General features: G+C 38.6%; 1 protein-coding gene across 1 annotated transcript in view; it reads right to left on the minus strand.

The window, feature by feature from the left end:
* Window positions 1-1,297: 1,297 nt before the first annotated feature.
* Window positions 1,298-12,091, minus strand: part of IKBIP (IKBKB interacting protein) — a 30,343-nt gene continuing 19,549 nt past the window's right edge. Inside the window, exon 3 of the mRNA XM_010355954.2 lies at window positions 1,298-2,230. Within this exon, the coding sequence (XP_010354256.1) occupies window positions 1,475-2,230 (756 nt within the window). The 3' untranslated portion in view covers window positions 1,298-1,474. The remainder of the gene's footprint in view (window positions 2,231-12,091) is intronic.

Below are 12,091 nucleotides of genomic sequence, written 5' to 3' on the forward strand. Positions count from 1 at the left end.
ACAGGCAACCACTGATCTACTTTCTGTCACTTTAGATTACTTTGTATTTTCTAAAGTTTTATGTAATTGGAATTGCCAATGCTGTTAGAGCCTCCTTTTTTTTTTTTTTTTTTTTGAGATGTAGTCTTGCTCTGTCTCCCAGTCTCCCTGGCTGGAGTGCAATGGCACAATCTCTGATCACTGCAACATTTGCCTCCCGAGTTCAAGCGATTCTCCTGCCTCAGCTTCCCAAGTAACTGGGATTACAGGTGCCCACCACCTTGCCCGACTAATTTTGTATTTTTAATAGAGACGTGGTTTCACCATGTTGGCCAGGCTGGTTTCAAACTCCTGACCTCAGGTGATACACCTGTCTCGGCCTCCCAAAGTGCTAGGATTACAGGCGTGAGGCACGGAGCCCGGACTTTATAGCCTCCTTCTCTAGTTGCTTTGGCTACTTCTGGTCACATCATCATAACACGAATTGTGTTGCTTTGAGGCAGAGTCTCTGTCTGAGGCTTGGCAAGCCCCCTTCAGTCTACACCCTCCCCTACAACCCTTGCTCTAGAAGCCACTTTCCAACCCCTTTTATTAAGTAACATACTTGCTATGGCCTGAATGTGTCTCCCCAAAATTCATAGGTTGAAATCCAAAGTGAGACATTTGGGAGGGAATTAGGTCATAAGGTAGGAGGAGTCTTCATGGACAGGATTAGTGCCCCTATAAAAGAGGCCCCAGATTGCTGCTTGCCCCTTCCACCATGCAAGGACACAGCTAGAAGGTGCTATCTATGAACCAGGAAGTGGGCCCACACCAGACACCGAAGCTGCCAGCACCTTGATCTCAGACTTTCCAGCCTCTAGAACAGTGAGAAATAAATTTGTTAGTTACAGGCTACCTAAAGTTCTTGCTATACTGTTATATACCAGCCCAAATAGACCGAGACACTACTATTCCTTTCCTTGTTTCCTAAAGCCATGAAGGACCCAGAAAGTCTTACTTTATCTTTTCCTCCCTGCCGCTCAGTGGCCGTGACCTTTCTAGTTTCTCTTCCACTAACTGGATAACGAATGCTGCAGCCCTGTCCCCTGAGGGGTAGTTCTTCAGTTAGGTCCCCAAATACACATACTGGGCTCCCTGGCAGCCAGAGAGGGCAAGTGGGGATTCAGATCCTGTCCCTTCGAGATCTCCCCATGCTACTAGCAGATTCTGCTTCTCCTACGTGTGTGTGTGTGTGTGTGTGTGTGTGTGTGTGTGTGTGTAACAACATGTATGTCAGAAGGATGGGCAAAGTTCTTGCTATATAAAGTTGCCAAAATAGGTTTTAGCATATTTATTTTGGAAAACCAACTTGTTTAAAAGTTTTATTTTTACTGTACAAAATAGGATTAAATATAAAATGACTTTTACTCCAAAATATCATTATTTCTGATTTACCAGTCTTCTCACGAGAGGTCCCATTAAAACATTACCTTAGTCTAATGCCAATGTCAGACTAATTCATATCTGAAATGTGTGCTATTTCATCTTTAATATCCTTAATCTCAGCTTGGACTATTGTTAAATTAGATATTTTTTCATTTAAGAAAGCAATTTCTTTCTCTCTTTGTAGTAAGTCGGTAACCAATCTCCCAATGCGTAGTGTTAAATCATTTACTAATGGTTCTAAACGGGAAAAGTCCTTCTTTAGATTATACACCTTTGGTTTTAGATCATTTGCAAAAGTCACTGTCTTCAGAACTTTGGCTCTGTCACTTTCTAAGCTTAGAAATCTATCTGTATGTTTGTCGAAGCCACTCTTGAGTTCAGTTAGTGTCTTCTTAACAGAGTTAATTCTTTGTGAATTTTCAGATGCTGTCTTTCGGAGTGTTGCTGTTCGATCAATACTACTTGAAAGAAGATCACCTATATTTTTTACTGTATTTTTTTCTACTTTTTCTATTTTATTTTCTAGTTCTTGCACAGAATCTGTCAATGATATTACATCAGTTACTAAACCTGAAATCCGTCGTATATCTGTTTTTACAGTTGTAATCTTGAGACCAACATCTTTTGCCATGGAAGTTGTACTTTGGTCTACTTTTGTAACATCTTGAGAAAGCGTTGTCAGATTGTTGTTCAGTATATCCTGTTTTTCAGTTATCCTATTGGACCAAATTTTTACCTCATTAATTTCTTCCTGTAGACGCTTTAGATGAGCAATTATTTGAAAAGACTTCAATTGTTCCATGATAGCTTCAGATTTCTGCCACTATAAGAAAATATAATATCACAACGATTAAATTTATTAGAAGCTTAACATTTAAAATTCATCTTAAATTTTATAATTCTTTTTAATTTAATTATTTTTTTTTTGAGATGGAGGCTTGCTCTGTTACCCAGGATGGAGTACAGTGGCATGATCTTGGCTCACTGCAACCTCTGCCTCCTGGGTTCAAGTGCTTCTCCTGACTCAGTCTCCCAAGTAGCTGGGATTACAGGCACCCACCCCCACCTCAGCTAACTTTTTTTGTATTTTTAGTAGAGACAGGTCTTCATCATGTTGGATAGGCTGGTCTCGAACTCCTGACCTCTGGTTATCTGCCCACCTTGGCCTCCTAAATCCATGCCTGGGATTACAGGTGTGAGCCACCACACCCTGCCTTATGTTATTTTTTAACTACAACTTTACTGTTCTTCTGGAAAGCATATGGTAAAAGATGGCTTCAAAAGTAAGAGAATTTAGAACAATGTAAGTGAATTACTAATGAATAAGAAGGAAACACTACAAAAATTTCATGAAATGTCACTGGAAATTACATTTTTTACGTTATAATATTTTCACAATTGGTCTTCTGTACAGTAATAAAATGAGCTACATGAGACAGTGATTATGGTTTTTCAGTTGCTGGAGAAGGGAAAAGAAAGTTTCTTCCAATTGAGCTTTGCCGGGTAAGACAAGGCAACATAACTTCTTTTATATTTCAGCTTTACTAAGGTATAATTGACAAATTAAAATTGTATATATTTATTGTGTACAATGTAATGTTTTGATATACATAGCTACACACATCTTGTGAATGATTAAATCAAGCTAATGAATATATCTATCACCTCATTTTTTTTTTTTGGTAATAAAAATATTTAAGATCTACTCTCCTAGAAATTCTCTTTCTCTTTTTTTTGGAGTTGGAAGTCTCACTCACTTTGTCACCCAGGCTGGAATGCAATGGCCCCATCTCTGCTCACTGCAACCTCTACCTCCTGGGTTCAAGTGATTCTCCTGCCTCAGTCTCCCGAGTAGATGGTACCACAGTTGTGCGCCACCACGCCTGGCTAATTTTTGTATTTTTAGTAGTGACAGGGTTTCACCATGTTGGCTAGGCTGGTCTGAAACACCTAATCTCAAGTGATTCGCCCGCCTCAGCCTCCCAAAGTGCTAAGATTATAAGCCGTGAGCCATCATGCCTGGCCTCTTAGCAGTTTTCAAGTATATATTATTATTATTATTATTATTATTATTTTTTTTTTTTTTTTTTTTTGAGACGGAGTCTCGCTCTGTCGCCCAGGCTGGAGTGCAGTGGCGCGATCTCGGCTCACTGCAAGCTCTGCCTCCCGGGTTCACGCCATTCTCCCGCCTCAGCCTCCGAGTAGCTGGGACTACAGGCGCCTGCCACCACACCTGGCTAGTTTTTTGTATTTGTAGTAGAGACAGGGTTTCACCATGTTAGCCAGGATGGTCTCGATCTCCTGACCTCGTGATCCACCCGCCTCGGCCTCCCAAAGTGCTGGGATTACAGGCTTGAGCCACCGCGCCCGGCCTATATTATTATTATTAATAGTCATCATACTACACAATAGATCTCTAGAACTTATTCTTCCTGTTTAACTGAAACTTTGTATTCTTTGATCAACATCTCTCTATTGCCCTACCCTGTCCCCTCCAATCCCTCGTAACCACTATTCTACCCTGTACTTCTATGAGTCTGACTTTTTTAGATTCCACATATAATTGACATCATGTAGTATTTGTCTATCTGTGCCTGGTTCATTCCACTTAGCTTAATATCCTTTGGGTTCATCCATGTAGTCACAAATAACAGGATTTCCCTCTTTTTAAAGGCAGAACAGCATTGTGTGTGTGCGTGCGTGTGTGCTATTTATCCATTCATCTGTTGATTGACACTTAGGTTGATTCTACATATCTTGGCTATTGGGACTAATGCTGCAATGAATATGGGAGTGCAGATAACTCCTTGACATAGTGATTCATTTCTTTTTGATATATATCCAAAAGTTGGTTTGCTGGATCATATGATTATTCGTACTGTTGTTTTTTTTGAGGAAACTCCATACTGTTTTCCATAATGGCTATACATTTCCATCCACAGTGTACAATGGTTCCCTTTTCTCTACATTCTCACCAACACTTATCTTTTATCTTTTTGATAATAAATATTCTAACAGGTGTGAGTTGATACCTCATTGTGGTTTTAATTTTTCATTTCCCTGATAGTTAGTGATGTTGAGCATTTTTTCCATATACCTGTTGGCCATTACTGTGTCTTTTTTTGAGAAATGTCTATTCATGTCCATAGCCCATTGTTTAATCATGTTTTTTTTTTTTTTTTTTTTTTTTTTGCTATTGAGTTGAGTTCCTTATATATTTTGGATATTAAGCCATTCTCAGATTTATGGTTCATGAGTATTTTTCTCCCATTCTATAGGTTGTTTCTTCACTCTGTTGACTGTTTCCTTTTCTGTAAAGAAGCTTTTTAGTTTGATGCAATCCTATTTATTTTTGCTTTTGTTGCTTGTTCTTTTCGGGTTCTATTCAAAAAAATCTTTGCCAAGACTAATGTCAAGAAGCTTTTTCCTCGTTTTCTTCTAGTAGTTTTCAATTTCTGGTGTTACATATAAGTCCTTAATTCATTTTGAATTGGTTTTTGTATGTGGTTTGACATAAGGGTCCAGTTTCATTCTTCCGCGTAGGATATCCCGTTTTCTCAACAGCATTTATTAGAGAGATGTCCTTTCCCTGTTCTGTGTTTTTGGCACCTTGGATGAGAATCATTTGAACATATACTTGTAGATGTATTTCTGGGCTCTCTATTCTGTTCCATTAGTCCATGTTTTTTCAAATGCTAGTATTATGCTGTTTGGATTACTACAGCTTTGCAGTGTATTTTGACATCAGGTAGTGTGATGTCTCTAGCTTTGTTCTTTTTGCTCAAGATTGCTTTGGCTATTTGGGGTCTAAGGCAACTGCAAACAGGTTATAGCAAATGCTAGAATGAAGGGACCAATGTCAAAGACTATATGTCTATGCTTTATTGGCCTGTAACTTTTATGAACAGTTTTCTGGCCTATCTAACTATCCATGAGACCTTGAATAATTCAACTAATTCTCAAGTTCCTAGTATGTTGTTAGGTATGCAAAATATGAGGAACATAAAGATGAGTATAATTCGAGTTGTGGCCTCAACTTAGTTTAGTAGAGAAGACAGATAAGTAAAATAAAATAATTTCCAAGATTCTAAAATTCTGATTCAAAATGCAGCTGTTTTTCAGCTTTTGTATGTTTCAATGCCATCCTTCTTCCCCACTATACATTATGTACTGAAAGTTCTTAAATTGTCATCATCTTGATTTAACTTGGACACATTAACTGATAAACATTTTGAGCCACCCAAGTGTCTGGCAACATTTTGAGTTGTTATTTTTGTTGTTGTTTGTGGTGATGGTCCTGTATCTGTGCGCACACATGTGCGTGCCTATATAGCAGTGTTGGGGAGTTGAATATTTTATTGAACTTTAAATATTTGACATTTTATTGCACTGTGCTATCAGTTAATAAAATGAAGAAGGGAAAATTACACAGTGATAAGATGGATAGATCTCATAAACAATACAAAGTTGGATAAAGTCGGACAATAAAAACAAAAATGCAAATCAGGTAAGACTATTTAGCTTCAATCAGAAGATTAGTCTATGCACTGTGTGCTCAATTATGAAGAAAAATAAATTAAGAAACAAATGTAAAATGGCTAGAAATACATTGCTAATGCCTATGCCCAAAGACAGATATACAGTAATTACTCTGGAAAAAGAATCCCATTTATAATGTGTAAGTCAATCATTTGACTTTTGCACATTTAACTTTCAGCTTGTTTTCTAGGAAAGCACTATGTTGTAAAGTAGGAAATTACAACTTTCTATTAATAAAACTAGCTTGATTCCACAACATATACTATACTACAGTATGTGCTAATATGATCAAGAACAGTCTCTGCTTTTAGGGAGTTTGTAGTTTAGTTTGGGACACAGAAATGTCGATCAATGTATTACTTAAAAAAACTCAGAAAAGAAGAAATAAAAAAGCTTGAGTCCAGGAGTTTGACGCTGTAGTGTGCTATGATTGCGCCTATGAATACTAACTGTGCTGCAGCCTGGGCACACAGCAAGACCCCCATCTCTAAAACAAAAAAATTGAAATTAAAATTTATAAAAACAAATAATCAGACTGGAAAATATATTTACAAAATTAAATATGCAGTATAATCTAAATATATCTTTTTAAAAAATAACTGTATATTTCTTCAATGTTTTCTTATCAATTATCTTTCTTTAAAAAAAATTTTTGAGATGGGGGTCTCACTATGCTGCCCAGGCTGGTCTTGAACTCCTGGCTCAAGTAATCCTCCCAAAGTGCTGGGATTACAGGCATGAGCCACTACACCCAGCTTGAATTATCTTTCTTAAATTGCATTTGGCTGACTCGGCTAATGCCAACCTTTTGAGATTATTTTGGTTATCATACATTTAGTTTTATTTAACATAAATAAAAATGCATTATGCTCAGAATATTACTTTGAGGGCAGCTTTAAAAAGAAGCAGCCATATAGTTGCAAAATAATTATAATGAAGTATGGAAATGGAGCAGTAGGACAAAATAATTCTAAGTAGCAACTCCCCCACTTCGCCCCATCACAAATGTTTAATTTCAAAATACACTTGAGGATTTTTCTCCTCAATCGCTTTATGCTAAAATTAATTATTGGCGGATAAGGTGGTCCAAATTGTGTTTTTTGGTAGAGAAGTGAGCTTGCGAAAATGTTCCTGTGGGTATGACATTAAGCAGTAGCCACAAATAGGAAGGAAACCAAGAAGTGATTGCAAAATCACATTTTATTTTTAAGGAGGAAGTTTTGCAATATAGTGTATTTGATGAAACAGTCTCCCAAGGGAGAAAATACTAGATGGCTACTTTCGTCTATTTCATTACCAGGTTATCATTTATTAATGTATCTACTCTGGTAAAAGTAGCTTAATAGCAATTAATCAATTAAGATGTCAATGAATGAGCTTAGCTTATTCTTAGAAGGATCAGATTATTCGGAAGAAGCTGTTAGTAAATCTCTTTGTTTTACTTGGTTGTTTATAAAAGCAATCTATCATGAACTTCTATTGATCTTTACTAAAATATAAGCTCAATACAGTGTGGTAATAGTCTAGAGATTGTTGTTATTAAATTACTTTAAAAATTACTTCAGGCTTGGTTAACCTATTTGCCTAGGATGGATAGAAGAGTTAGAGTCTATCAGTAGCTGAAAAGAGCACATCAGTGAAGGCTGGGGATGGTGCCTCATGCTTGTAATCCCAGCACTTTTGTGAGGTGGGGTGGATGGATCACTTGAGCTCAAGAGTTCAAGGCCAGCCTGGGCAACATGGTGAAACTCCATCTCTACAAAAATTACAAAAATAGTCGGGCTGAGCTGGGAGGATGGCTTGATCCTGGGAGGCAGAGGTTGCAGTGAGCTGAGATCATGCCACTGCACTCCAGTCCGGGCAACAGAACCAGACCCTTTCTCAGAAAAAAAAAAAGGTACATCAGTGATTTGATTATTTATTTATTTATGAGATAGAGTCTTGCTCTACTGCCCAGGCTGGAGTGCAGTGGTGCAATCTCTGCTCACTGCAACCTCTGCCACCCAAGCGATTCTCTGGCCTCAGCCTCCCAAGTAGCTGGGATTACAGGCATGCACCACCACACCCGGCTAAGTTTTCTATTTTTTTTTGTTTGTTTGTTTTTAGTAGAGACGGTGTTTCACCATGTTGCAAACTCCTGACCTCAAGTGATCCGCCCACCTCAGCCTCCCAAAGTGCTGGGATTATAGGCATGAGCCACTGCCCCCAGCCAGAATATTTATTAAATTCCTATCATATATTCAAGGTATGAGGCTAGATGCTGTCCTGTAATGTTAAACATTGCCTGGATCTACAAGCACAGCAACATGGTTCAAGAATATGATTTCTAGGTCCAATCTGCTTTCTAAAAACTTGCTAAAGGATTTTTTTTTTTTTTTTTTGAGACAGAGTCTTGCTCTGTCGTCCAGGCTGGAGTGCAGTGGCGCCATCTTGGCTCACTGCAACCTCCACCTCCTGGGTTCAAGAGAGTCTCCTGCCTCAGCCTCCTGAGTAGCTGGGATTACAGGCACCCACAGTCACGCTCAGCTAATTTTGTATTTTTAGTAGAGACAGAGGTTTCACCACGTTGGCCAGGATGGTCTCGATCTCTTGACCTCGTGATCCACCCACCTTGGCCTCCCAAAGTGCTGAAATTACACATGTGCACCACTGCGCCCAGCTAGGATCTCTGAATTCTATTAAAGGACCTGGACATTTCATTGATCTGTATAATTTAAAACCATTTAGATCAGGCACAGTGGCTCACACCTGTTATCCCAGCACCTTGGGAGGCCAAGGAAGGAGGATCCATTGAGGTCAGGAGTTTGAGACCAGCCTGGGCCACATAGAGAGATCCTCATCTCTACTTTTTTTTATATTAAAAAAGGGGTAAATAAGTAAATAAAAGCACTTAAAGTCAGAAGACATCTTAGGGATTATTGGTATAAGTCTCTCCTTTTACTATTTAAAACTAAGCCCTAAAACAAAGTGCCCAGAATATGCAGTGGCAAAACCTATTAATAGATTAGAGGAGTACAGCCTAGGGATCTTCAGCACTGCTTTCTCCTCTTCTCCAATATTTATTCATTTATTGATTCCTTCTTATGCTCAAGGGCCAAACAATTTTAGAGCACAGCTACAGCTTTTGCGGGACATACAGTCTGGTTTAATGGCAACATAGTAGAGAACACATTTGACTGAATTATTGCTTTTTGAGTTATCAACATAGTTCTAACAGCAGATTTGTTGTGATTTTTCTCCTCTAGTTGAACAGCAGGCTCCATGGTGTAGTGAGATGTCCTTGGCCTCTGGAATTGAACAGACCAAGGTCTACAGTGTGATTGCAAGGTTCCCAATGTTCCTAAGTCTCCATTTCCTTATTTGTAAAATGGGTCTAATAGCTAGCAAAGGTGTAGTAAGGATTAGTGATAATGACTGGCACAAGGTAGGTAATTAACATATAGAGCTGTTATGATGATGATAATGAAGGCCGGGCGCAGTGGCTCACGTCTGTAATCCCAGCACTTTGGGAGGTCAAGGAAGGTGGATCACGAGGTCAAGAGATCGAGATCATCCTGGCCAACATGGAGAAACCCCATCTCTACTAAAAACACAAAAATTAGCTGGGCGTGGTGGCACGTGCCTATAGTCCCAGCTACTTGGGAGGCTGAGGCAGGAGAATCGCTTGAACCCGGGAGGTGGAGGTTGCAGTGAGCTGAGATTGCACCACTGCACTCCAGCCTAGGGACAGAGTGAGACTCTGTCTTAAACAAAAAAAAAAAAAAAAAAAAAAAAAAAAGGAATGATGATGATGAATGTACATCTCCTAGAAATGCTTGACATATGTGTGGATATGTCATTTTAACAAGTGCTAAAATGTTAGTTCTCTCCTCTCCTGCTATATAAAGCTGGGGTGGAGTATTTTGATTTGTATTAAATTAATAGTTTATAGGCTGGTCATGGTGGCTTACACCTCTAATCCCAGCACTTTGGGAGGTCGAGGTGGGAGAACTGCTTCAGCCCAGGAGTTTGAGACCAACCTGGGCAACATGAGACTGTTTCTACAAAAAAATAAAATTAGCTGGGCATGGTGGTGTGCACCTGTAATTCCTGCAATCCGAGGAGCTGAGATGGGAGGATCCCTTGGGCCCAGGAGGTTGAAGCTGCAGTGAGCTGTGATCACACCATTACACTCCAGCCTGGGTGACAGAGTGAGATCCTGTCTCAAGATTAATTAATAGCTTATAAATTGAAATGAGCAGGTGCTAGGAAAATTTATAGAGCTTTTGTCAACTGTGCAAATATGGGGTAAGTCTACAAAGGATGGTTTCTGTTTTTCTTATTGAGTTTGGTAAATTTTCAGCATCATTATTGTGTAATGGTACATCAAAATCTGAACAATTTATAGATTCATACAAAGGTCTACAATTAGGTTGACATTAAAAATACTACTACTAATTTTGCATCTTATGGGTTTTTCTATGAAGACATACAGGCTAATAAATGAAGAGTTTTAGTTATAAAATATACAAGTATACTTAGTCAATAGTTTCTGATCATTTAGCTAAATTTAAGGCAATGTTACATTTAAAAATTGTATATTCAAGAGTTTAAAAGTAAGTACGTACTTGTATTGTAAAAGTGATTTATTCATGTTACATTAAAAAAATTGATCCAGTCCTTTTTTTTTTTTTTGAAATGGAGTCTCACTCTGTTGCCAGGCTGTAGTGCAATGGCATGATTTTGGTTCACTGCAACCTCTGCCTCCCAGGTTCAAGCAATTCTCCTGCCTCAGCCTCCCAAGTAGCTGGGATTCCAGGTACCTGCTACCACGTCTGGCTAATTTTTGTATTTTTAGTAAAGACAGGGTTTCACCATATTGGCCAGGCTAGTCTCCAACTCCTGACCTCAGGTGACCCGCCCACCTCAGCCTCCCAAAGTGCTGGGATTACAGGGGTGAGCCACTGCGCCCAGCTGATCCAGTACTCTTAAGCTTTTGAGACAGGGTCTTGCTCCGTCACCCAGCCTGGAATGCAGTGGTGCAGGTCACTGCAACCTTGAACACCTGGGCTCAGCCTCCTGTGTCACTAGGACCACAGGGATGCACTTTTTTTTTGACTTTTAGTAGACATGAGGTCCCGCCATGTCATCCAGGCTGGTCTTGAACTCCTGAGCTCAAGTGATCTTCTCACCTCAGCTTCCCAGAGTGTTGGAATTATAGGAGTCAGCCATTGTGCTTGGCCCCACTTCTCCTTACACTTTTTTTTTTCTTTCTAGGGACGAGGTCTCACTATGTTACCCAGGCTGTCTCAAACTCCTGGGCTCAAGCCATTCTGCCTCAGCCTCCCAAAGTATTGGGATTACAAGTATGAGGCACTGTGCCTGGCCACTGTATAAGAAATTAATTGATATAAAATTTATTATCAATTACAAAGATACAAAAATGTGTTTTAGGATATTGGTAATTTTCCCTAAAGAAAAGATTAACAATGTAATTTAATATTTGATATACAGGAAAGTTTTTAAAATTTTAAGCATCTGTGTTAAATAAATGAATGGAAGAAACAAAAAGACAAATTAAGTACATCTAAATCTCTATAATAACAATTTCTTAATAGGAAAACCTCTTCATAAATACAGGATATGTCTATATCTACTTATCTATACACACATACACACACATATACACTTTAATAGTTTTCTCATGTTATACTTATAGAAGTGCAGTTTTTCTTTCCCTTGTATCATCATAGAGCACAGTGGCCACATTGTTTTCATTTACTTTCAGTAACCATTACCATGGTATATATAAGTTCAAATAACCTTATATTAAATGTGGTGATAGGTGAGAAAAAAATATTTAAACGTGAAGAGTATAAGAGAAGAAATTACATTTGCCTTGACAGGATGGAGGTTAAAACAACAAAGTTCCAGCTTACTTTATAATCTATTTTATTAGCATTAAAATAAAAGTAAACAAATAGAATTTTGTCAGTGCACGCAAATAAGAGACATTCAGAAATCAAGAAGTGTAATTTTAAGACTGCAAAAATTAATGCTATGCCCCTTAACAACAGAACTCGCCAGGCTTATTTTTATGATTCATGGCTGTCTACCACAGGCCCTCTTAATTCCGATGGAGAACGAGTTTGGGGGTTCTCCAAAA

The sequence above is a fragment of the Rhinopithecus roxellana genome, chromosome 10 (genome assembly GCF_007565055.1).
Source record: "Rhinopithecus roxellana isolate Shanxi Qingling chromosome 10, ASM756505v1, whole genome shotgun sequence".
Lineage (NCBI taxonomy): Eukaryota > Metazoa > Chordata > Mammalia > Primates > Cercopithecidae > Rhinopithecus > Rhinopithecus roxellana.